This window comes from Mandrillus leucophaeus, unplaced genomic scaffold (genome assembly GCF_000951045.1).
Source record: "Mandrillus leucophaeus isolate KB7577 unplaced genomic scaffold, Mleu.le_1.0 Scaffold60, whole genome shotgun sequence".
NCBI classification, from domain to species: Eukaryota; Metazoa; Chordata; class Mammalia; order Primates; family Cercopithecidae; genus Mandrillus; species Mandrillus leucophaeus.
Window position 1 is genome coordinate 3,581,628 of NW_012106475.1, and position 27,142 is coordinate 3,608,769.

The 27,142-nt window shown below is 35.9% G+C and overlaps 1 protein-coding gene across 2 annotated transcripts in view; it reads left to right on the forward strand.

The window, feature by feature from the left end:
- The window catches only part of DDHD1 (DDHD domain containing 1), a 124,006-nt gene that overhangs the window by 91,035 nt on the left and 5,829 nt on the right, over positions 1–27,142 (forward strand). For both annotated transcript variants that reach the window (XM_011999713.1, XM_011999714.1), the window contains 6 exons: positions 3,219–3,325; positions 13,288–13,550; positions 15,271–15,346; positions 17,850–17,999; positions 20,863–21,115; positions 22,139–22,330. In XM_011999713.1, coding sequence (XP_011855103.1) covers positions 3,219–3,325; positions 13,288–13,550; positions 15,271–15,346; positions 17,850–17,999; positions 20,863–21,115; positions 22,139–22,330 — 1,041 coding nt within the window. The remainder of the gene's footprint in view (positions 1–3,218; positions 3,326–13,287; positions 13,551–15,270; positions 15,347–17,849; positions 18,000–20,862; positions 21,116–22,138; positions 22,331–27,142) is intronic.

Here is a 27,142-nt window from a genome sequence, read left to right on the forward strand (position 1 = left end):
ATTTCCCTTTACAATTTTGAAAAAAAAAAAAAAAAAAAAAAAAAAAAAAAAAAGAAATAAAAAAGGAACAAAGGTCTGAAAATAGCCGAAACACAGAATGACGGATTTGAGGGGTAGAGTCTTGACCTACTAGGTAGCCATACCTAGTACTGTATTCAAACTTCTGTAAATATCCTTGGCACAAGGATAGGCAAATAGACCTGTGTACCGGATTAGAGATTCCCTAAACAGGAAACCTGTCATACCTGGCATTACAGATCGTTGGTGAAAGGATGGCCTGTTCCATAAATGGCATATGGTAACTGGGTGTCCTATGGGGGAAAAAAGTAAAAAATGATCTCTACTTCACATTTCACATGGATCAAAAACATGATAATATGAAAGCCAAGACCTTAAAACTTTTTAGAAAAATATACAAAACACTACCTTTACAACCTCAAGGTGCAGGTAAAGAATTCTTAATATACAAAAAAAATGCAACTATAAACTAACAAATTTAATTAGATTAAAATTAAGGACTTCTCTTTACCAGTAGACCATAAAAAAAGAAAGACAAGCCACAAACTGAGAAAAAGATGTTATAACAGAGCAACAGATATAACCGCCAAAGGTTTCATATCCAGAATAAAGGACAAGAAACTTAAGTGGGAAAGAAAAGATTTTTTAAATTTATGTATGTATATTTTTTTCTAGTAATCAAGGAGATGCAGATTAAAGCCACAGTGAAGTATCGTTCATACCCATCAAGCAAAAATTTAAGAAAGTGACAATACCAAGTGTTGTTGGGGTTGTATAGTAGTGAGAGTTTTCATTCACTATTGTTGGGAATGAAACTTGGTATAGTCACTTTGGAAGATTTAACATCATCTTATAAAGTTGAAGGTGCATGTGCCCTTTGACACAGTAGTTCCACTTCTTAGAGATATACTCTAAAGAAACTCTTAAACATGTGCACCGGCCGGGCGCGGTGGCTCAAGCCTGTAATCCCAGCACTTTGGGAGGCCGAGACGGGCGGATCACGAGGTCAGGAGATCGAGACCATCCTGGCTAACCCAGTGAAACCCCGTCTCTACTAAAAAGTACAAAAAACCAGCTGGGCGAGGTGGCGGGCGCCTGTAGTCCCAGCTACTCGGGAGGCTGAGGCAGGAGAATGGCGTAAACCCGGGAGGCAGAGCTTGTAGTGAGCTGAGATCTGGCCACTGCACTCCAGCCTGGGCGACAGAGGGCTCGGGAAAAAAAAAAAAAAAAAAAAAAAAAAACATGTGCACCAGGAGACATGTAAAACAGTGTTATTTAGGATCATGATTTATAAGTAGTAGCAAAAAACCAGAAACTCAAATAACTCTAGAAAGAGAATGGATAAATTTTGATATAGGTATAGAGTGGCATATTATACAACAGTGAAAAAGAGTGGATTGCAGCTATATGCATCAACTTGGATGAATCTCAGAAACATAAGATTAGGTGGAAGGGTGCAAGCAAACCATAGATAATACCTCAATTTACACAGTGGTCAGAACGAGGTAAAATACTTAGGCTCTGGCACATAGTAAATTCTGTAGAAGTAATTGGGTACAGTTATTAATATTATTGGACATGTAGTAAATCTATAAGGAAAAGGAAAAGCACAATTAATACAAACCTCTTACCTGTAGTTACTTCTCTCTCTCTGCTAGAGAGGCCTGTGATCATTTCAGAATATATGGTGGGTTTGTAAGATACTGGCAGTATTCTTAAACTAGATGGTATGAACATGTTCTTCTTTTTATGAATTATTCTTTAAACTGCCCATTCATAATTAAATACCTTTATTTATATGTGTCTGTATTTCACAGTAAAAACTTTTTTTGGAAATGCATTAAAATGACATTTGAAGTATTTTCAGATCAGCATGGTAGTACACCTTTCACTTTTACAATTTAAAAATAGGTACAGCCTGTAAATATGTTGTGCAACCACAAACAGCAACAATATTTCCCTTTACAATTTTGAAAAAAAAAAAAAAAGAACTTTTGCTTGTCTTTGCCTTCCTGTTATTATTACATTGTATTAAAGTGGAGGAATAAATAAAATAACCTAAGCCAATAAAGTGAAAAGGAGTAAAAGAAATTTTGTTTCACTAAAATTATATGCCTTCTGCTCTCCTTGTGCTTTCAAATCACAGTATTCATCCAAGTATAGTGCTTTGTATTTCTATAAGAAATGTAAAATTTTCCGTATCTCTAATAATTTTATTAGGTGTCTAATAGAATAATCTTTCCATGGTAGAATTCCCATAGGTTAGCATAACTCGTGGAAGGGTGTACTGGTTTGAAAATCAGTTTATGTAGCAATTTTTTTCAAGAGAGTAAATTACACCACCTTTATCTTGTTTACTGATAAAATTGCTGATTTATTTGCCTTTGTGCATATTTGTGATCTGACAGTTCTTGCCCACAGAATCTTTGGCTCACTAAAGATAGATGCAAATTGTAGGATGACTTTTTGATTTGTTGCTGGTTGCCACCAGTGGCTCTAGGCAGTCTACATGTGTATTGCCAAGCTGAAGGTGCATAGATCAAAAAAACAGGCTAGGTGCATGCCTCACAACTGTAATCCCAGCACTCTGGGAGGCCTAGGCAGACAGATCACTTGAGGTTAGGAGTTAGAGACCAGCCTGGCCAACATGGTAAAACCCCATCTCTACTAAAAATACAAAAAGTAGCTGGGCGGGTGACATGCGCCTGTAATCCCAGCTACTCAGGAAGCTGATGCAGGAGAATTACTTGAGCCAGTGAACCAAGATCACCCCACTGCCCTCCAGCCTGGAGGACAGAGCAAAACTCCATCTCAAAAAGGAGAGGAAACAGAAAAGGAGGTACAAAAAGACTTGGGATTGTGTTTTGACACTTGTTCTAAAATATGTGGCCTCGTTTTGCTCTGGGTACCCCTGAATTTCATACAAAAGCCATAACATACAAAAAAGGGTGACGCTTTATAGATTTGATAACGGCTTTCATCCTTTAATGTTTCTTTTCATCTTCTATTTTGTCTTTTACTGTTTTTTTCTTGTGGTATTTTACAGGAAGGGAAGATTCATTAGAGCCAAAGCTGGTCTTGAATATTTAAATGTTAAATAGTTACTATTTCAGGCAATGTAATTTTCTTCGCTATTATTTCCGTATAACAGAGACTTTCTATAAGTTTAATTTACTTGGTTTTTTTGCTTGTTTTTGTAGACACTGTTGATTCCATTACTCCTGACAAAGTACGAGGTTTAAGGGATATGCTGAACAGCAGTGCAATGGACATAATGTATTATACTAGTCCGCTTTATAGAGATGAAGTAAGTATCATGATTATCTTGCTGGTGGGTATTTTTTAGTGATAACTTACAAATGTCCTGAATTTTTACATTTTTTAAGCAAATGAGAAATTACAGGAATTCATTATAAATAGCCTACTTTTAATAAATTTGATAGTCTTCAAACAAGACATTAGGACCGTTAATGAAACAGATAGTCTCAGGTGGGGAACTGGTTAGAAAATAGCTCTTTGAGAAGTAACAGTGTTCATAAATCTGATTGTATCTGTGACTGTTGTCTTCACAAAAGAGTTTTAGACATAAAATGTCCTTTACATTTTTTGTATATGATGGACATTTATTGCTTCACTTCTGTAATGAATTCGTACAGTTTTCAAATGGTAGTGGAGCCGATGCCTCCCAAGAGTAACACTGGGGCAAGAAGTGAAGGTTTATTCAAGAAGATGAGAGAATCTCCACCAAATGCATTTTGTCACTTTATTGATAAGAGGGAAAGGAATTCTGTTTAGTAGGAATAACTAACATTTGTTAATTGCCTAACGTGTTAACTTGTTTAATCCTTATTTTAAAAAATCCTGTGAAGTAGGTATGATTAGTATCCTCATTTGAAGAATGAGGAAACTGATGCCAAGAGAGATTTTAAGGCTTGCTTATTGTGTCTCGCTTAATAAGTGACAGAGCCAGTATTTGAACCCAGGCAATATAGCTTCACAGCTTACACTGTTTACCACTTCTCTCCTCTGTGTTCACAAGATAGCCAGTCTCTCTGTTATTTATTGGCGGATTATTTTGACTTTCCTGGGCCTTTAATCAGTAAATATTTAGTGAGCCCTACTCTGTGCCAAACACAGGCTAACAGGGGGCCACTTTACTGCAGACTCTTACCCTTCATTAGCAGGGAGACAGGGAAAATGAGTACAAGTGTTTGAAAGTAAGATCTGTCACGTTGGTAAAATTTATTTATCAGGAATCCCAGGTAAGATTTGATAATATTTATGTATACTGAATCAGTTGGCTAAAGGTGTTTTGAACTAAGAATATGGTCTACATGTTTATTGAAAATGTGTTTATTGAGAACTATATATAAGATACTGTACAAGGATCTTGTATAAGGGGGAGTCTCTGCCTTCAAGAAAGGTTAAAATATTACAATACATAGGTCCATATTTATGAAATGTGTGGAAGGAAGAGAAATCCATGGAAATTTTTGCAATTACTCTTTTTTTCCCTCTGAAAAAAGCATTTAGGCTTATTGTTATAGTACTTAAGATAAATTACATTTCCATATTTCATCATAGTCATATATGGCCCCAATTTTTGTTCTAAAAACCATGCAGTAGAAATTACTTTTTGCAAAGTGTATATGGGCTCTAGAGATAGACTGCCTGATTCCAGTCCCACTGTAACACTTAATTTCTGTATGGCTTCTGTATCTGCAAAGTGGATATTCTAACAAGTAGCTACTTCATAGCATTCTTGTAAAGATTAATTGAGGTAATGCTTATATTAACATGTGGCACATGGCAGTCAAGAATTACTATTATTACAGGTACTATAATATCAAATCATTTTAGTTTTTTGAATTCTGAGTAAAATTCTTCAATGCTGAAACAGACATGTTGCTGCCTATAGATACCTCTGCTTTCATAAGAGAAAGAAGGGTTTGATGTTTTCTGTGGGAGCTTTTTTTAATCAATTTTTTTAATCTAAAAATATTCCTAAGTAAGCTTTGAAAAACTAAGTATGGAGTGGAGCCTGACAGTAGGATTTTGTGTATATGTTTTCTGTATAAAGATCTTAGATTTCTTAAGGTTCCATAACCTATAACTATCTTTATAATAGACATGTAAAGTATTTCAGAGTTAACAGGTTTATTGTTTTATATGTATTAACTTATAAATGTAATTTGCCAAATATTTTCTGAGCACATTTTGACACATTTTGTTGTTTTAAGCTAGTAAAGTGGCATAGACTTGGCAAAGGAAGTAACAGATAGTGTTGTTTGTGTCTCATTTCTCTCCAGTATTTTTATGTTCTTGAGGATGAGAAAAGGAAAAAACAGTTATATCCCATACCCCAATTCTATCTTTATAAATTCAAGTGAGCGATAACAAAGTTCTAACCCAAAATAGTGTTAATAGGAATAAAGAGAAGAGATAGATTCAAAATATGATAGAATTAAGTGGTCTTGAAATGATTTGTTATGGGTGATACAGGAAGGGAAGAGACAGATGATGCTTACAATTTCTAGCTTAGGCAACTCGTAGATGGTTCTGATATTAACTATAAATGGAGGAAGGGGAAGCAGATTTTTGTAGGGGAAGAGAGTGGAACATAAGGAAAATAATGCATTATACTTATAAATTTTTGGTATGTTTACGATTCCCTTCTGGAGTTGTATAGCACAGACTATAATATTAGAAGTGAAACCAGTCAGAGTGCAGGGAGGAGGATATCAGAGCACATGTTACCATTCGCATACACATACCTGCATATATATGGCTGGTGGTACCCCTAAGAGGGCTCAAAGCTCTGGTCATTGGCTAGTGGTGACTGAGCAAATGGTCACTTTCTGTAATGCTCTTACATGTGGAAAGATAATTGTCCTCAGAATGGAACTGAATAAAATAGATAGTAGGAAGAGGGAACCAATATCTATGATAAATGGGGGGCAAAGGGAACACCTGGTCCTTTGAATTAGTTTGTCTTTTGATCCAGATGAATTTCATGGGAGAGCATGAGAACTTGTGACTGAAATTCATCAGCAATCTTTAGCAGTGATTTTCAAACATCCCTGATGAGAATCATTTCTATACTCATTAAAAATAACAGCAAAAATAAACCCAGGGTAAGGGTGGCGGGTACTGGAATTTGAGGGTATCATTGTAAATTCAACAATTTCTAAAATATGCATGTGTGTTGTGAGTATTACTTATATATGTAAGTGAATATGTATATATACAGGCATACCTCAGAGATACTGTAGATTTGGTTTCAGACCACCGCAATAAAGTGAATGTCACAATAAAGCAATAAAAACAATAAAGCAAGTCATGCAAATTTTTTGGTTTCCCAGTGCATAGAAAATTATGGTTATGCTATACTGTATTCTTTTAAGTGTGCAACAGCATTATGTCTAAACAAGTATACATACCTTAATTTTAAAATACTTTATTGCTATAAAATACACACAGTCATGAAGTGAGCACTGTTGGAAAAGTGGCAACAGTAGATTTACTCAGCGCAGGGTTGCCACAAACCTTCAATTTGTAAATGCATTGTCTACAAAGTGCCATAAAACAGGGTATGCCTGTTCACACATGTACTTCCTAACCTTGCCCACCGAAGTGGCCAATAAGCAAAGACACCCTAATCGAGCACACCTAGCACCCAGATCTCTTCCTCTAGCGCTATTATTTCCCACTGAGGAAAATCAGGGTTCCTCAGGAAAATGGCTGATTCTGGGGCTGGAACAACTTGTTATGACAGAAGGTAGGAAGATGCTCAAAAGAATTATGGGGTAGGTCACAGGAACACAGTGCCAAATTAAGCAGCTCTCACTGGCCAAATCTGGAACAATTTGAGCACCAAAAGTATTATTTATAAATCATTGAAAAAATTATTAGAAGTTCATATTGACTATAAATAAATACATGGGGAAAAAGGAGAATCCTTGCTTACAGTAGAATGCCAAAGGCCAGCTGATGGAGGGAATCCTGGAGTTGGAAAACCATTTTACAGCTATCATGGTAGGATTAGGTAAGAGAAGACTGGACACAAATTGATGAATACTAAATTGAAGGCAGTATTTTGATGAGGAGCAGGATATTTACATGGTCATAAAGTATATCCCCACAAACTGATTATTCGTTTAAGAAAGAGCAACAATAATTATACACTGGAGAAATCAAGCAATACCTAAACTGGGTATTCCTGAGGAGCAGATGGACATTATGCACCTCTGGATATGACATACAGAGGAGAACATATCACTTATACAGTATTCTGACAATGAGGAAACATCAGACAAACACAAAATGAGGATGTTGTAATAAAAAGTAGGAATGACACTGTATTCTTTAAAAATATCATTATCAGGCTAGGTTCAGTGGCACATGCCAGTAATCCCAGCCCTTTGTGAGGCCAAGGTAGGAGGATCATTTGAGCCCTGGAGTTCTAGACCAGCCTGGACAACATAGCCAGACCCCGTCTCTACCAAAAATAATTTTTTAAAAATCAGCCATGTATGGTGGTTTGGGCCTGTAGTCCCAGCTGCTCGGAATGCTGAGGCCAGAAAGGATTCCTTGAGCCTGGGAGGTCGAGGCTGCAGTGAGCTGTTCTCACACCACTGTACTCCAACCTGGGTGACAGTGAGACCCCGTCTCAAAAAAAAAGAAAAAGAAAATCAGTATCATAAAGGCAGAGTGGCTGCAGAAAATGTTCCTGATTAAAGGATGCTAAAGAGACATATAGCTAATGCCATATCTAAATTGAAGAATTTAGGGGTAAAAGACCGTGACATATATAATATATCCTCAGATGATTCCCAAAAAAGGTGAGGGTTTATGTGTTTATCATAGAAACAGAACAAGTGAATAAAGCAAGTGGGATACAATGCTAACAATATGTGAACCTGGGTAAAGGTTATATGAGTGATCTTTGTGTTATTTTTATTTTGCAACATTTTATATATTTGAAATTATTTTCAAATGAGAGGAGGCCGTGCCGGGCTCGGTGGCTTACACCTGTAATCCCAACACTTTGGGAGGCCTAGGCAGGTGAATCACCTTAGGTTAGGAGTTTGAGACCAGCCTGACCAACATGGAGAAACCCTATCTCTACTAAAAATACAAAATTAGCCATGCGTGGTGGCAAGTGCCTGTAATCCCAGCTACTTGGGAGGCTGAGGCAGGAGAATGGCATGAACCCGGGAGGCGGAGCTTGCAGTGAGCCGAGATCGCGCCACTGCACTCCATTCTAGGTGACAGAGCGAGACTCCATCTCAAAAAAAGAAAAGAGGCCGGACATGGTGGCTCATGCTAGTAATCCCAGCACTTTGGGAGGCCGAGACGGGCAGATCACTTGGGGCTGGAAGTTCAGACCAGCCTGGCCAACATGGCAAAACTCCATCTCTACTAAAAATAGAAAAATTAGCCAGGCATGGTGACAGACACCTGTAGTCCCAGCTACTCGTGAGGGCAAGGCAGAACAATCTCTTGAACCCGGGAGGCGGAGGTTGCAGTTAGCCGAGGTCACGCCATTGCACTCCAGCCTGGGCCACAGAGGGAGAGCCCATCTCATTTTAAAAAAAAAAAAAAAAAGGAAAGGAATAGTTTCCCAGATCTCCCAGAGATTCTCATTCGGTGGTTCTGATATGGAGCCCGTGATTTTGTATTTTTAACAGTTCCCCTACTTGATACTATCCCAGGAATTCTGGGAAAACACTGCTTAAGGCATTGTGAAGAACAAAAGGGATGCTTCCTAAGTGAGAGGAGGGCAAACCTTTTTTTTTTTTTTTTTTTTTTTGGAGGCAGGGTATCACTGAGGCCGGAGTGCAATGGTACGATCTCAGCTCACTGCAGCCTCCGTCTTCTGGCCTCAAGTGATTCTTACGCCTCAGCCTCCTGAATAGCTGGGGCTACAGGTACGCACCAATACACCCAGCCAGTTTTTTTGTTTTTAGTAAAGGCAGGGTTTCACCATGTTGCCCAGGCTGGTCTTAAACTCCTGACTTCAAGTGATCCTCCCACCTTAGCCTTCCAAAGTGCTGGGATTACAGGTGTGAGCCACTGTGCCTGGCGTATTCCTATTTTTAAAAAGAGAAGTTGATTCTGTAAATTAAAATCCATTAACATGAGATTGGTGTTAGGCAATATTCTAGGATAAATTATTTAAAAATATATGTTTCCTTAGAGAAGGAATGATTTGGAGTAAGTCACATGCCTGGTGAATGAACCTTGTTTGGTTTATTTGTGAGGCATTTTAAAGAGCCTTTTCCCCTCTTCTTCTCTGAGCCTTTGTAGTCAAATAGATGGAGATTCAAAGCCTGCCACTTCTATAATCCCAGCACTTTGGGAAGCCAAGGCAGGCAGATCACTTGAGGTCAGGAATTGGAGACCAGCCCGACCAACATGGTGAAACCCCGTCTCTACTAAAAATACAAAAATTAGCCAGGCATGGTGGTGCACACCTGTAATCTCAGCTACTCAGGAGGCTGAGGCAGGAGAATCACTTGAACCTGGGAGGCGGAGGTTGCGGTGAGCCAAGATCGCACCACTACACTCCAGCCTGGGTGACAGAGGGAAACTCCATCTAAAAAAAACAAAAACAACGACAACAACAAAACCTGCCACTTAACCAGCTCTGTGTTCTTAGATCAAATTTCTCACTTTCTTAGCTTCCCCACTTATAAAATGGGATAAAATATGTACTGATAAAGTTTGTCATTAGGATTAAAGATGAAATGTGTATAAAGTTTCCAGTACAATTCATGGTCTTTAGACATTCAAGTTATGATTGATTACGTGTATATTTGTATTTATGTATTTCAAGGGCCACCATATTTTTAATAGACTTATTCTGTTAACTCTAAAAAGTAAAGGTCAGTGGATAGAAAATATGGGAAGGAACATGTTTGTTTACTGTACGGAGCTGTGTAGTAACAAAGCTGTCTCTAAAGATAGAAGTGGACACTTTAAAAATGGAGATATGCACTAAAATAGAGACTGAGTGACCGTTTCTCAGGGATGCTACTGAAGGGACTCCTAGCTTCAAAGCAGTTTAAATTAGATCATCGCTGAGGTCCCTTTTAACTCTCACATTCTTACGTGCTCATGGGAGAACCCTAATTAATGGTTTTCCTAATAATTCCTGAAAAGTCATGGTTAGGGGAAAAGTTGTGTATATCAATCAGTACTTCTCAGATGACTTTCTGAGGACCAGTTTAAAAAAATCAACCAAAAAAATTAATTTCAGACTATCAAGAGATCATCAGAGAGCCTTTGGCCCTTACTTCAACCCTAAAGTAACACAAGAAATCCAGAGAGAACTGTACATCTTGTGTAAATCTGAACACTCTTTTCAATAGCTTTTAAAAATGAAGAATTATATAGAGAATTGTCCTAGCTGTATCTTGACATTATTTGAATTATTTAATTGATATATATGACTAGAACTCTCTAAATTACGAGTAGAACTCTCTAAATTACATTTTCTCATCACAATTTCTTGAAGCAGGGAGAGCAAAGGACTAACTCTATTCCTCAGCCATATTTTGTGTGTTTGGACTCAACTCTTGAAACTCCTGGTTTTTCCTCCTTATGTTCATTTCCTTCATAAATTTTTACTCTTGAGCAGTGGTCATGGAAATTAGAAATTGTTTTAAACTTTTAAAAAGCTATCCAGTGCTTACTGTGTAAGAGGTTTGCTGACTTGATTAGATCATATTGTAGATCTAATAGATAATAAAGTTAAGATCCCAGGGTATATTGTTAATCTTGGCTGAGATGTCCCAAATGAATACAGTTGGTCACAAAGGGATCCTAATTGGGAGAATATAATTGGATCAGAAACGAGAAGGAAAAGAAAAAAAATTCCAATTAGAGTAAACTTGTTGGATACAACATAGATATGAATTTCTCCTTTCACTGATGAGCAGATGAGATACAGAAGCATTTAGAGGTAGTACAAAGCTGTTTAAAAAGTTGACTTTCAGAATCATAATGTCTGACCACAGATGTCCCATATATATGCATAAGCAATAGAAAAAGAAAATGCTACCATATCCAGATATGCTCTAATAAGGAAATACAAAGGCCATTTCTATTCAAGTGTATAATTATTAAAACAGATGACATCATCAGCTCTTCAGAAACTGTCCATGCTATGCCTCATTCCATAGTGAAATATTTTAGTATCAAATAGACTTTCTCTGCCTTAGATAATTTGATCTTGTTTTTTTACCCATATGTGATTGCCAAACTAATGAAGTATTTGGTGTAGTGAGAGATGTTTTAAAATTTTTGAATATGAAATAGGTTAATTACTGGTAGTGTTATTTCCTTTTTAAAAAAAAACTTTAATATGGGAGTAGGCTGGTATTTTATAAAAACAAAAAGATTGGGTACGTTTTATCAGAGTACTAAAGTATGTACCTGTTAGTGCTTTGAGATTTACATGGTACAAGTCTTAAAATCAAGGTCTTCAAAAATAAAAACGATTAAGAACTGCTGCTTTTAAAGGAAATTATTTTATCTAAGCGTTACCCTTCTCTGTACCTACCTCATGTAGATTGTAAATCAGGAAAATAATGAAATTTTAAGGATTGGTTGATATTGTTATCAAAGCCAAATCCAAATCATATTATAGCTCCCTTCAAACAGCAATATAGTATTTCACACTGCATATTCCTGAAACTATATTAATTAGAGTTTTACTTACAACCCATGTCTTAGAAGATGTTTATGTACATTGCCATTAAATCAGTAGTTTCTAAGGTGTGGTCCTCAGGCCAATAGCATCAACATCTTCTGGGAGCATAATGAAATGCAAATTCCCAGGCCACATCTCAGCACTTCGGGATCAAAAAGTCTGGGATGGTACCTAGAAATCTGTATTTAACAAGCCCTCCGGGTTATTCTGATGCATGTTGCAAATTGGAGAACTATTGCACTAAAGCGTGTAATTCTTTTTTACTTCCTGATGAAAAAAAGAGTCTAATTAAAATAAAACTTTGGCATTTCTCCCTAGAGAAAAGGCAGCTTATCATCCTTCCACATGCTGCAAGCTTGTCTTATCCTTTTCTTTCTTCATCAGCTGAATATATTTCATCAGACATGATAGTTTCAGAGCTTTGACTAGACCTTTAGCTTTAACCAGTATTGCATTGTGAAGCTCTGAGATGTCAACAGAGACCATCATCCCTTTATTGATGTTACTGCTAACTGTGCCAATCATAAAGTACATAAAGAATGATTTTCAGGTTGTGTCAGCAGATAAAGAATTTTCAATAAAAGTTGATAGTGGCTAGTTTTCTCTTGAGACATAGTAACAAGCCTGAAAATGGAAGCAACAAATAACTAATATTTATATGTCAGAGTAGCAGCTGGTATATTAAGAAGTACTGAAATGAGAAATTGAACATCCAGCAGGAAATTCATAATCAAATAGAAGTAAGCAGTGGTAGGAAGAAGAGAAGACTGCCTTAAAACTCAGGTCAGGGCCCAGGGTGGGTTTGGGTAACAAGAGAACCTTATTCTGACTTTATGGAATATTTCAGTAATATTTGTTAAAGCTTAATTTCAAAGAAAGCAGTTTTAAAAAGAAAAATTACGAAAATACTCCCCACATTATTAACCTCTAAACTTAAAATAGCCCTGCTTTTCAGACATAGAAAGCAACTTTTTACTTTTATATCTGTATTGCCAACTTAGTGGGAATTTTGAAATATCCAGTAGATCAACTTCAGTTTTTTCTTCAATCATACAGTGGCCTTTTATTACATTACTCTATCTAAAAGCACAATAATTTATAATATGTTAATATACCTATTATCATAAGCGCAGATACTCATTTTCTAAAATTTACTGACTAAAATCTGCAAGGTACAAAAATTTAGAATTGCATGTAGGTAAGTTACAACAAAAAAGAAATTTGCAGGGGTCTTTGAAAATCTTACTGGTATCTGCGTAGAACTTTTTTTTTTTTTTTTTAATCTAGGGAACTACTGGCTTATACAGTTTTAGGTTTAAGGACTACAAAAGGATCTATGTAATATCTGCCTATATTCTTAGTGATGATATGGATTATAATAGTATGTATACCTTCATTCCTGCAAGATTTTGAAAGACCTAAGTTAATTTTAATAACCTAGGTATGTTTAATCAGTAATGTATGTTTTTCTACCTTAATGTATTTGAGTTTAGAATAAGTGTATAGTAGTCAGTGCCAACTCTAATATGATAATGTTTTCTTATTTCAAACAGCTAGTTAAAGGCCTTCAGCAAGAGCTGAATCGATTATATTCCCTTTTCTGTTCTCGGAATCCAGACTTTGAAGAAAAAGGGGGTAAAGTCTCAATAGTATCACATTCCTTGGGATGTGTAATTACTTATGACATAATGACTGGCTGGAATCCAGTTCGACTCTATGAACAGTTGCTGCAAAAGGAAGAAGAGTTGCCTGATGAACGATGGATGAGCTATGAAGAACGACATCTTCTTGATGAACTCTATATAACAAAACGACGGTAAAATATCCTAATCTTTTGAAAAATTTTTACATGTCTTTATGGAATTACTGAACCTCTTAGGAGAAAACTAAGAATTTCATGATAAAGAAATAATGCATTGTTTAGGATACAACGATCACTACATAGCACGTGTAATCAAGCTAGAGACTGTTGATTTTCGTGCTAATTACATGCATTTTCCTGTAGCATAAAATAAATTCTTTTGTTATTCTCCTTGTTTTCCTTTCATCTTTTCTTCACAATTTGTTAGGAGTGAAATTTAAAACTTATTCCAAGCTTAGTCACTGCATAGAATCCTTATTGAAAATGTTTACCAGTTTATAATCTTTCATAGTTTTACTGACCTTTCGAGGTGGGTTTCTACCTTTCTTATTGTTCTGAAAATAATTTTTAAGCACTTTTTTTGGCAAATTTTTTTTTACATATGTTATATATATAAACATAATTGTATTTGTTACATAATTATAAATAGATTTTATAATTTAATCATTTGTGGCCTTCCCGATACTATCTTCTAATTATTTGCTACATTCCTATCTTCATCTCTAGTTACATGCCTTATCTTCTTTGTTCTCTTTATCTGATTAATTCTAATATAACAATGAAAAATCATTCATTTTGATAATTTACTAGCATATTAAAACAAATGTGCTAATTGACTAAAAGTTTTACTCGTTTTGTTTTTGTCTTATAGATGTTAACTAAGGATTTCATTTAGAATCTTAAGTACCGTAGGCTAGACACATAAATATAGTGTCAAAATAATTGATAGTTTTGAAATAAAATGTCATGTTTGGCAAGACTGGAGCAGCATTTTAGATGTATAAATCCAGTAAAACTTTAAAAAAAAAAAAAAAAAAGCATGGCAAATAACAGATTTTTTGGGGGGGGAGACGGAGTCTTGCTCTGTTGCCCAGGCTGGAGTGCAGTGGCACAGTCTCAGCTCACTACAACCTCTGTCTTCCAGGTTCAAGTGATTCTCCTGCCCCCGCCTCCCCAGTAGCTGGAATTGCAGGCATCTGCTACCACGCCCGGCTCATTTTTGTATTTTTAGTAGAGATGAGGTTTCACCATGTTGGCCAGACTGGTCTTGAACTCCTGACCTTAAGTGATCCACCCACCTGAGGCACCCAAAGTGCTGGGATTCCAGACACGAGCTACTGTGCCTGGCCAAGTATAGCTTTAAAAATAATAATAATAACTTAATTCCATATTTACTAAATGTAAGTAGCTATGAAACATTATAATTGAAAATGATGTTCATCACAGAGAAGGGTTAGACTATGGTTCACCTGTATTTTGGACAGTCATAGTTGTTAAAAAAAATTGAAGTAGGTCAGGAGGCAATGAAATGAAAAGATCTCTAAAGTCTTAAGTATAGAAAAGAGAGATAGAACAGTATATATGGTATTAACCATTTGGTATAATTTTTTTAAAGGTGTATATGTGCTTGTATGTGACTCACATTTTACTACAAAAAAAGCTATTAACAGCAGGTATCATGACAACTGGGGGTACTTTTACTAATTATTTCATAAATTTTTATACACTTTCTGTACTATGGCAGAGACATTTATTAAATACTGTCAACCAGGATTAATGTGAGAGATAATGGGCCATCATCATCTGCATCTTTATACTTTAGTAAGCTAGCAAGCATCTAATATTTATGAAATTATAAATAAGTATGTGTATATAATCTCATGCCCCTTCTTAGGCTAAAGGAAATAGAAGAACGGCTGCATGGATTGAAAGCATCATCTATGACACAAACACCTGCCTTAAAATTTAAGGTAAGGAAAGAGCAATGTGTTCTTCAACATTGATCTCAGTATTTTTTTTAATGTTATTTGAAATATGCCGTTAGGATTCAAATGAAAGTTTATTGTTCTTTCAAAATAAATGTTTATTCAACATATACTATATGTTGGACACTGCTAGTTTCTGGTTGTACAAAGAAAAGAATAGACAAGTCAGTTCCCTAGTCCTCAGGTTGTACAACACAGTATTATTAATGCTATTATCAGTATACAGAACAATATACGTACGAGAGGGAGGTTCTAACTTTGCCTGCAAAGGTTTACAAAGGAGTGATATTTGTACTTGGTCTCAGTAAATTAGATATTGCCCAGCAAAAGAAAGGAGAGATGCTATTCTGTTTAAGAGGAATGGCATAAACAGAGGCATGGAGGGGTATAACTTCATATACCCCAAGAAACATCAACTAATCTAGAATAGTGGTAAAGAAAAATAGAGACTGATGAGAAATATTTATTATTTAGAATTAAGAAATCATAATGACCACTTAGTTGGTCAGTGGTGAGAAAAAATCAGAGGAAGTATATGAGTAATGATTCCAGGGATGGAAAGCTGGCATTTCAATGGATGAACAATATATGACAAAAGCACAAGACAGAGGTGCACAGGGTTAGCTTGGAGCTGGGCGAGCAAACTTAGTTTAGCTAGAATATACAGGAGTCAGAACAAGGAGACAGTAAGAGAGCAGGAATAGCTAGAAATAATCAACTTGTATTTGATACGGGCATTGGGAAGCTTTGCAGGATTTTTAAGTATCATAATTACCTGTTGAAAGCAGTGTTTTAGGAAAATGTGGCAGAGGTGTCAGCATTGACTAGACTATCGGAAAGGACATACCCTGTAGCTGAATAACAAATAACTTGTTTGCAGTGTTAAATGGGAAATGTCATAAGTTTCCTAATACTCATTTCCTGTTGAATATTTGCTCATGTCTAGTATACTATATTACCTCTTCTTGAAATGTGTTTCTTTTATCACAAGAACTTAACACACAGGTTAAGATGTGGAATGATGCAGAAATTGCTTTAAAACATGAGGAGTTTTTTAATTGAATCTATCTCCATTACTTACAAAGTGTTTAAGATATATATATACACACACACGCACACACACATACACCATACATTTAATACCATATGGTAAGTTATAACATATTTTTCAAAGCCATAAGACTATGGTCTTTGGAGTAATCCCATTGTAGAATTTGAGTTTCATCTCTACCATCATTTTTTTTTTTTTTTTTTTGAGACGGAGTCTTGCCCTGTCCCCCAGGCTGGAGTGCAGTGGCGTGATCTTGGCTCACTGCAACCTCTGCCTCTCCAGTTCAAGTGATTCTCCTGCTTCAGCCTCCCGAGTAGCTGGTTTTACAGGCGCCTGCCACCACGCCCAGCTAATTTTTGTATTTTTAGTAGAGATGGGGTTTCACCATATTGGCTAGGCTGGTCTCGAACTCCTGATCTTGTGATCCACCCACTTCGGCCTCCCAAAGTGCTGGGATTACAAGCGTGAGCCACCGCACCCAGCCTATCAGACCTTTTATTCTCAAAAATAAACCAGGTTATGGCCAGGCACGGTGGCTCACGCCTGTAATCCCAGCACTTTGGGAGGCCGAGGCCGGCGAATCACGAGGTCAGGAGATCGAGACTATCCTAACTAACACGGTAAAACCCTGTCTCTACTAAAAATACAAAAAAAAAAATTAGCCGAGCTCGGTGGAGGGCGCCTGTGGTCCCAGCTACTCGAGAGGCTGAGGCAGGAGAACAGCGTGAACCCTGGAGGCGGAGCTTGCAGTGAGCTGAGATCGCACCACCACTGCACTCCAGCCTGAGTGACAGAGCGAGCCTCGGTCTCAAAAAATAATAATGAAATAAAATAAACCAAGTTATTTCCCACCTTGGCTTTAATTCATTTGGTTCTCAGTCTGGAATGTTATTCTTTCCAGCACCAATATCCAGCCTCAGCTGTAGAAAGCTTTTTCGTCTTTTACTGGCCAATGCAAATGCTACCTCCTCTGTAAAGCCTTCAAAGTTGGAATTATTTTTTTCACTCTCTTAAAGCATTCTTTCCCTCTGTTATGCACATATTTTATTCTGCTTTACCCACAGGACTGTAAACTTTGGGTGCAGAAGCTGTGCCTTATTGGTCTTTATATCCATCACAGCACCTAGCGTATTACTTCGCACAAAGTAGTACCTCAATAAATATTTGATTAGTGTATACAAATATTTAAGAAAATGATCCTTATCTTCCTTGTATTCAACTTGTGTTAGATTTAAAGATAATGAAGTGTCTCATGGAAATAGATTATTCTAGAATGGTTAAGGGGTAGCAGAGCCCATCTGGATAACTCTTATTAAAAATGAATATACTCAGAGATAATTTTATTATTTGTATTTTGCCATATATTGTCATGCCCAAATTTTGTTGAAAAATAACACTTCACCATTTTTAAACTTTAAGATGACTTTATCATTTTAGGTTGAGAATTTCTTCTGTATGGGATCCCCATTAGCAGTTTTCTTGGCATTGCGTGGCATCCGCCCAGGAAATACTGGAAGTCAAGACCATATTTTGCCTAGAGAGATTTGTAACCGGTTACTAAATATTTTTCATCCTACAGATCCAGTGGTGAGTTGCAATATAGACTCTTTTTCTCAATGTCAAATTGTTCCTAAAAAGAATCTATCAGCTGTAGCTCACACCTGTAATCTCAGCACTTTGGGAGGCTGAGGTGGGCAGATCACCAGAGGTCAGGAGTTCAAGACCAGCCTGACCAACATGGCAAAACCTCGTCTCTACTAAAAATACAAAAAATTAGCTGGGCATGGTAGTGCGTGCCTGTAAGGCAGGAGAATCACTTGAACCAGGGAGGTGGAGGTTAGAATGAGCCAGGATCATGCCACTGCACTCCTGCTTGGGTGACAGAGTAGTGAGACTCCATCTCAAAAAAAAAAAAAGCCAGGCGCAGTGTTCATGGCTATAATCCCAGCACTTTGGGAGGCCAAGGCAGGCGGATTGCATGAGCTCAAGTTCGAGGCTAGCCTGGGCAACATGGTGAAACTTTGTCTCTACTAAAATACAAAAAATTAGCTGGGCATGGCTGTAATCCCAGCTACTCAGGAGGCTGAGGCAATAGTATCGCTTAAACCTGGGATGCAGAAGTTGCGATTAGCTGAGATTGTGCCACTGCACTCCAGCCTGGGCAACACAGTGAGACTCCGTCTCCAAAAAATAAAAATCTATCTAAGACATCTTACAAGGTGCCATGGAATTAATGAATAACACTTCATTTATCTGATTATTAAATGTGTGTTTTGGTTAATTTAGAGCTCATGAGATAAAATACCTTAGAGATGGTCTGGTTATGTTGCATTTGTAATACAAGAACATAATGTAAAAATATTATTCCCAGACAATTAATACAAGAGACAGGAGTCTACTGGACTTTCAAACCTTAACCAATTGTAATACCAGTAACCTAGAAACCATAAATCTTAAAAATCCTGCTCTAAATACTTTTTTATCTAAAATATGCTACAATATTGGAATGTGTTTTGTAGGCTCTCTGAAAAATGAAAATATTCAAATATTAAACATCAAAATAAAACTTTATTATAGCCTAATAGAATTGTAAAATGTTGGATTTTTCTATTCTTTATTATGTTCATGCTGTAAATATTTTTTTTAATGGAAGAACCTTGCATCCTGGTAAACAGTGTAATGCCAAGTAAGATTTTTAAACAAGAAAAATGTCCCCTTAAAACTTCTTTGGGACAAGGCTGGTTTAACTGAATATTAAACTATTTTAAATAGCATTTATTCTCTGAAAAAATAGCTTTATATAATTGTGGAAAGTCTTTTAAAGGATCCTTTTAGCTAGTACCAAATAAATATAACATTGACTAACCATTTGAATTTTAGAAAATCTCCCATATAAAGACTTACAACTGCTATATTAACTTCACTGAACTGGAAGTTTAATATAAGATTCAAATACAAACTGCACAATCCTGGCCAAGTTATTTCTGAGACTGTATCTTATCAGTATGATGTAGATAATAATATTTTGCCTTCTAGGATTGTTAGGATTAAGTAAAATATATATATACACCCAGCTAGACAATAAGCATTTCATTAACATATACTCATTTTATTCATGGTCTCATAACTTGAAAGTGAATTTCAGTCCATAGGTCTGCTCTGAGCCCTGTCCTTTGTATATCTTAAACTTTGTTGTAACTTTAAAGAAGGGTTCCAAACTCACACATTTTTATTATTCATTTTATACTTTCTCTGTGATTTTTTTTAAAAATTAATACTTTGTTAAATAGTTTATGTCAGAAAGGTGCAAGGCAGTTTTTACAAATGTTATCTGTTCTTTCTCACATCTCTGTAAGAAAGGAAGTGTTGACCAGGCGCCGTGGCTCACGCCTGTAACCCCAGCACTTTGAGAGGCCAAGGTGGGCGGATTACGAGGTCAGGAGATCGAGACCATCCTGGCTAACATGGTGAAACCCCGTCTCTACTAAAAATACAAAAAAAAATTAGCGGGGCATGGTGGTGGGCGCCTGTAGTCCCAGCTATTCGGGAGGCTGAGGCAGGAGAATGGCGTGAACCCGGGAACGGAGGTTGCAGTGAGCCGAGATCGCACCACTGCACTCCAGCCTGGGCGACAGAGTGAGACTCCATCACAAAAAAAAAAAGAGAGGTGGTGTTACCTCCTTTCTACATCTCAGGAAACTAAGGGCTCCGAGACCTAGTGACTTGACAAGTATCATGCGATTAATAAGTGACAGAGGCCGGGCACAGTGGCTGGTGCCTGTTATCCCAACACTTTGGGAGGTTGAGGTGGGAGGACTGCCTGAGCCCAGGAGTTCGAGACCAGTCTGGGCACCATAGTGAGACCCTATCTCCAGCTTAAAAAATAAAATTTTTGAAAAATGTAAATTAAAAAGTAAGTGGTAGAAGCCAGAATATGAATTGGGGGATGCTGATGCCATATCCATTGCCTTTTCTGCTGTCTCATCACTACTTCACATCAGACAGATGCTCTTATGTTGGCATCTGATTTATGCTGTTACTATATCAATCTATTTTAAAATAGAGCTAAGGTAGAGCTTAAATAGAGCTCCTAAAATATTAAAAATTGGCTTTGTTTGCTGTTTCCCAGGATTACCATCTACTACTTCAACTTTGCTCTTGAGACTAAATAAATCCAATTGTTACATGATATCAGAACATAATAAAAATATTTCTCTGAAAAATTAATTGATAGACATTATTAGCCTAGACTGTTTTTCATAATCTCATCATTAGACCAACTGTATATTAACAGTGAACAAATAGAAATACATGTTTGAAATAACTATTGTTTTTTAATTAAATTCCGTCTCTGAGGCTTACATAGCATGCAATAGAGTAAGAACAGTTTATTAAAATCCAAGCATTGTGCTTTAACGCTGTGTTTCTTTGAATTTTTTTTTTAATCAAGGCTTATAGATTAGAACCATTAATACTGAAACACTACAGCAACATTTCACCTGTCCAGATCCACTGGTACAATACTTCAAATCCTCTACCTTATGAACATATGAAGCCAAGCTTTCTCAACCCAGCTAAAGAACCTACCTCAGTTTCAGAAAATGAAGGCATTTCAACCATACCAAGCCCCGTGACCTCACCAGTCTTGTCCCGCCGACACTATGGAGAATCTATAACAAATATAGGCAAAGCAAGCATACTAGGTAATTTATCTTAAGTATTCCTTATCTATGCATATAAGCACTTTTATAGACATAAAGTTTGGGGAACTAGAAGCATTCTATGTATTAGGAAACTCCCAATAGTTAATCCCTGTGTCTAGAATTAACTACCCTCCCAGTGTTCGTATTTGAGGCCCAAAAAGCTCAAAGGTCTCTGATTAGATCAGATCTTATAGTTTTAGAATATGAGATAGCTGGATGGACCAGTAAAAGCTGTTCTAAGTTCCTCGTTTTAATCTTGATCCTACCACTTACTGCGAGATCTTAAACAAATAATACAGTTTTTAATGCTCTACTTGCTCATCTGTGAAATAAGAAAGCACTTGTGTCAGAGGGTACGCCTACCAACCAGTTCTCTGATCTATTCTAAAAGTCTCTCAAACTATGTGATTCCTGAGGACAACAAGGATGTTTAATTTTTCTTTGAATGATCTCCAGTACTAGCACAGTGTTTGGCTGTATCACTGGAACCAAATTATGTGCTATTTGAATCTATCCATTGCCTTTGGTTACAAGTTGCCTTAATATAAAGTCCCACAAGGTGGCACTATAAATAGGCTTTATCTGCTGGACTCTTTTGCTGTTTCACTTTCTCATATTAATACATTGTTTGTTGATGGCTTTTTCTTACATATCCATTTAAATTCAGTAGTAAGTATATCAATAGTAAATCTATACTCATATCAATGGCATGGTTCTTTTATTAAAGATTTTAATCTTGCCAAGTATTTTAATAAACCATGATCACTTGAATAAAATAGAATCTTGATTCCTTTGTTTATATATTCCTATGTTATATTCCTAGAGCTTATACAACTGTCTTTCTATTCACCATTTTTATTTAGAAACCTGCAATATAAATTATAATTTTCTTATGTTCACACCCTGGAAAAACATGACTAGGGTTTGATCGCTCTGCCAGTTGGCTGTAATTATGGGTGGTGCTCTTTAGCTTAGCGTATGGTGTAATTTAACAGAATGACTACCCTGCTTTGTGAAATACAGGAGCTGCTAGCATTGGAAAGGGACTTGGAGGAATGTTGTTCTCAAGATTTGGACGTTCATCTACAACACCGTCATCTGAAACATCAAAAGACTCAATGGAAGATGAGAAGAAACCAGTCGCCTCACCTTCTGCTACCACCGTGGCGACACAGACCCTTCCACATAGCAGTTCTGGCTTCCTTGATTCTGCATGTTAGTTCATACATTATTTCCTTAAGTTTATACTGTATCTTTTAAAACTTGGGGAGGGCAGGGGGGAGGTATAAGATATTAATACTAGCTAGTCAACTCTAAGATCTAAAGTGTGCTTTAGCTTTGAAAGAAAAAAATGCTTTCCTTCTGCTTATATTTTTAACAGTAATTTGCAGGAAAATGCAGTTTTACTTTCTGCATTGGTGGATTAATAGAATATTAATAATTAGGGCCTTGTGGCACAGGGTCTTAAACATCAAACATAAAACAAATCTCTTTAGGGTAAGTACCCCCTGAAGTTTATAAAGTAGATTCTTACTAATATGATCTTCTCAGTCTCAAAAATCATGTAATTATTGCTTTAGATCTGTGCGGTATCTGGTCTTGAGACTTTAAAAACTGCTATACCAAAGTCATCCTGCTTCTATTCAAAGCTTAGAAATTTTGTTGGATCTGCTGAATGGCTTCCAATTCTATCCCAGTTACCTAGTGTAAAGCAGATATTGAAAAAATGAGTAAATAAATGGATAGTTATGTTGGACTTAGCATTATAATGGATCTTTATTTAAGCTTTCTCCAGTGGACTTATAAAGTTTGAAATGTTGAGTAGTTGTGAAACACTAATACACTTAGTATATATTTACTTCCAAGAGTCTGAACTTCAACATTATTTTTAGGTGTCTAGTAAAATAATACTAAAACATCAAGTCCTATTTTTTCATTGACACCTATAAAGAAATATAAATTCTGAAACTAGCTACTCCTTTTCTGTAACTATAGCAGGGAGAAAACTTTTCTTTCTCTAGAAATTTTTTAACAGATTATATTTGTTACTTATCATGTTGTGTTCTTACTGTGTCTGCTATTCTAAATTGTAAAATGATGGCATTCATTGCCATCCATCCTTAGAAAGTTCAGGTGTGACACTCCTAGAGGCTGACTAATTCTTCCATAGTCAACTCCACTCCAGGATGAATTATTAATAGGGTTGAACATTTCTACTTGGGGAACAGCATTTTTAATTTAATTCTATCTGTGCCAGACTCGGTATCTAAAATTTTATAGTTGCAAGTCTGGAAAATTCTTTTTTAGACTTTGATATTTGCATTAAATATATTTTAGTTTTCCTATAAGAGTTCTCATACTATTTCTGACTTGTTTCTACTTAATATCAAAAATGTGACTGTGAAAATACAAAATTCTGTTGTGACATGCAGATGTCAAGAAAACTCTAACTCCTGAGAAAAATTAATTTCAAAGAATTTTGTAAGGTAGCAGATAAAAAGTCATGGTTTTCTGTAATGTCATTAATACACAACAGTAGTGCTGGTAAACATAGAGTGAGGGAGGGAGCAAGAAGAACAGGGGTTTAACCCCCTAGAAAAAGGTAATGAAAGCTTATGTATAGAAACTATAGGATCTGAGGGAATAAAACCTTTTTAGTTTTTTTTTTTTCTGTTTAACGTCGTAATTTCAAAATAATAGAGAAACACCCAGTTTTTTCTTCCAGAACAGCAGTTAGTAGAAGTGCATAGCTGTATTGCATCTTTTTATTTTGAGAGCTTAACAAAATACATACTATGTCATTCTTACACATAAATTCTTTGATAGTCCAGATGGTAAATTTGTTGTCAGCAAGACGCAATGTGAAGTAATCATTGAGTCTTACACATATTCATATATTACCCATACTTAACATATTATACATATTACACATACTCACCTCTAGATATAGATATAACTATTAAAATTAGACTATTAATTATAATAAGATTCTGCCTTTTAAATCCTATTCCCAAGATTTGCTTTACTAATTATTTGGCTTGCTTCAATAACGCAATCTGTGTAATCATCATAATTTCTCGTCGTAAGTGCTGTGTCTTGGCTATATCGTGCAAATCATAAAACTTTTCTTCATTAAATCTTCTTTCTGAAATTTGGTCATTGTAATTAGGTGATTCTGACTTCCCTCCTTCCTTCTACTTACATTGGTTGCCTCATTTCTTCTAGATAACCTTTATTCTGAAGCTACCGACTTTGATTCACTTGCTATTTGAGGGTAAAATGGGGCACAGGCTTAGAATTCATGATCTGTTTCTTTATGTGAAGAATGAATGTTGTCAATTGAAACCTATTTTATTTTCATCCAGTTGAAGCATCTTACATAGCTATTCTTCATTTCTTTTGAAAAGTCTAGACTTCTTTTCTAACATATAATGCAAAGATCTGTTTCTTTTAGCATTGTTTTGCAACTAGGTTAGGGACTAAATTAGCTATGAATTTGGGGAATATCTGGGTGTTAACAGATTATGAGATTATATTTCAAGTTACTTATGCATACATTTTCCATGAAGGAGCTCCTTACAAAAATTTAGATGTGTACGACTTTATGTGTGCTAGATTTAGTCAACTTATTTGGGAGTGGTGTTCTAACTTTTGGCCACAACATCATTGAAGGCCATTTTTAATCATCAGCCAACGCTTTACAGCATCTTGTGTTTTTTTTTCACAGATTTCAGACTTCAAGAATCGTTCTTTAATCTCCCACAACTTCTTTTTCCGGAAAATGTAATGCAGAATAAAGATAATGCCCTCGGTATGGTATATGTCAGGAATAGCATTCAGAATACTATAAAAATGATCTACTTAGAGTTCTTCTGCTCATTGAAAAATTGGATCAGTTCTTCTATGAGATCAGCTTCAGTGTTACCATTATAGACTATTTTATGTGTATTTTCTTCCCATATGTTCTAATCTTAAATGGTAGTGGTTCTAAAACCTGAAAATTGAGTAGCCACTTAATGTGCTAAAGTATACTCATGTATACTTCTACAAAGAAGGAACCTGAAGAAAAGCATAAGGTCATTTTCTTTCTTCTTTATTGTCCTAAAGGCTCCAAAGAGGTTTGCTATTTCTTTTCATTTAATACATTTAGATATAAAAGGGTTTCTAATAGTACAAAGAATGTAATCATTCTTGGTTATTTCAGGTATCAGTAAATTTACCACTTAGCGTTGTAGGTATGTCATAGCTGATTGCTTTCAACACAAATATTTAATGTAGTTTAGGGGAGTACATTCACTTTAAAAAATAGTATTCTTAGATGTAAGAGATATTTTTAATCTCTTAATTTTCAGTATATTCTAAATGTATCACTATGGGTTAACTTTAGCAGTTTAAAATTATTTTTATGACGAACTTCTGATTCCTTTTTCCACAGCTTCTCTTTTAAAAAAAAAAAATACTGGATTTTGTCTTTGACAAATCACGTTACAGCATTTTGCGGTTTGTTTTTGTTTTTTGGGTTTTTTTTTAATGTTTTAACCACATCTCATTTTACAGTTTCTTTATTTGATCACCAATTTTCATAAATTTTTTTCAATTTAAAAAAAAAACTCTTTTACTACTTCAGTTTGTGTTGATCTAACTCAGTGAATTCCCCTTAAGAAATTATCTTACGTAAGTGCTCTCTCTGGTCTCTGCCCAAGCCAGCCTCTTTCATAAAGAAATAATTTTATTTATGTTGTTTGCATTTTTGGTTGGAGAAAGGAAAATTAATTCACTCATATATTTGTCCTGCAACCAAGTAGCCCATATATCCAATATCTCAAAACCATCCTACCTAGCTACCTAAGCAGTTAAACCTGTAATCATAACTACACAAAATGATTCTGGTGGTAATATCTATATGGCTTCTTTTTGCACTTCCTGTTTTCATTCACTCAACAATTGTTTACTTCACTGTTTACCTTGAGCCAAGAGACCATGGTAATCACTAGAAAAGATAAGATGAAACAAATTTCAATTCTGCCTATAAAGATGCTAGTGTGAAAATTATCTATTTTCTAGAGAGCATGAACTCTAGTAGGGAAGGTAGATAACTGCATAAGTAATTATAATATATGGTAGAATGTGATGAACCACAAAACAGAGGTATAGTGAAGGACTCTCAGTTCTAAGGAATGAAAGATTGCTTTCACCTGGAGAAAGGTCTCAATCATTCATACGGAGAAATGAATGGCTAGATTTGTTGGACCCTTCACAATTTGGTTTGACAAAATTTTCTAGTCAAAGTCAGAACTACTCTGTTTTAATCATTCCTGGTTTTTCTCAAGAAAACTAACATATTTCCCTTCGTGCCCCATGCTTCCCACCTCTGCGGTTTTACTCATGCTGTTTGTCCTCCCTGCAATGTCTTTTCATCTCTACATGTCCAAATCCTCCTCCTTCCAGAGAGCCTTTTATGATTTCTCCAGGTGAAAGCCATCTTTCATTCCTTAGAACAGAGAGTCCTTCACTGTGTCTCTGCTTTGTGGTTCATCACATTCTACCATATATTATAATTACTAATTATATGTCTGTTGACAAGCCTTGTGCACACAATAATTCTCTGATGAAAGGACACTCCTGATGACACTTGACCTTCACACTATGGAGATTCCTTGATTGTCAAGCACTTCCACATGGAATGTGGCAGATACTCTACTTTGGAGAACAGGGAAAGAAATAAGCCCATGTATGTGACACCCCAGAAAGAAAATAATCCATGTTTTAAAACAGTTTAAGCAGAGTTGATGATTGTTTAAAAACACAGTTTCTTTTCTCATTTTTACTTCTCTTCAACTGTTTAGAAACCTGATTCTTTTTTTTATGGATAGAGAAATTCTGTCACTTGGGCATTCCAGAGAGAAAAAGGAGTGATGATTTTATGTTCTCCTTTTTTTTTTTTTTTTTTTTTGGCTTTTTTTTTTGTCTTCCTTTATTATTTCATACTAACTTTAGCATACAAAGGAAAGAACTTCACAAATAGAA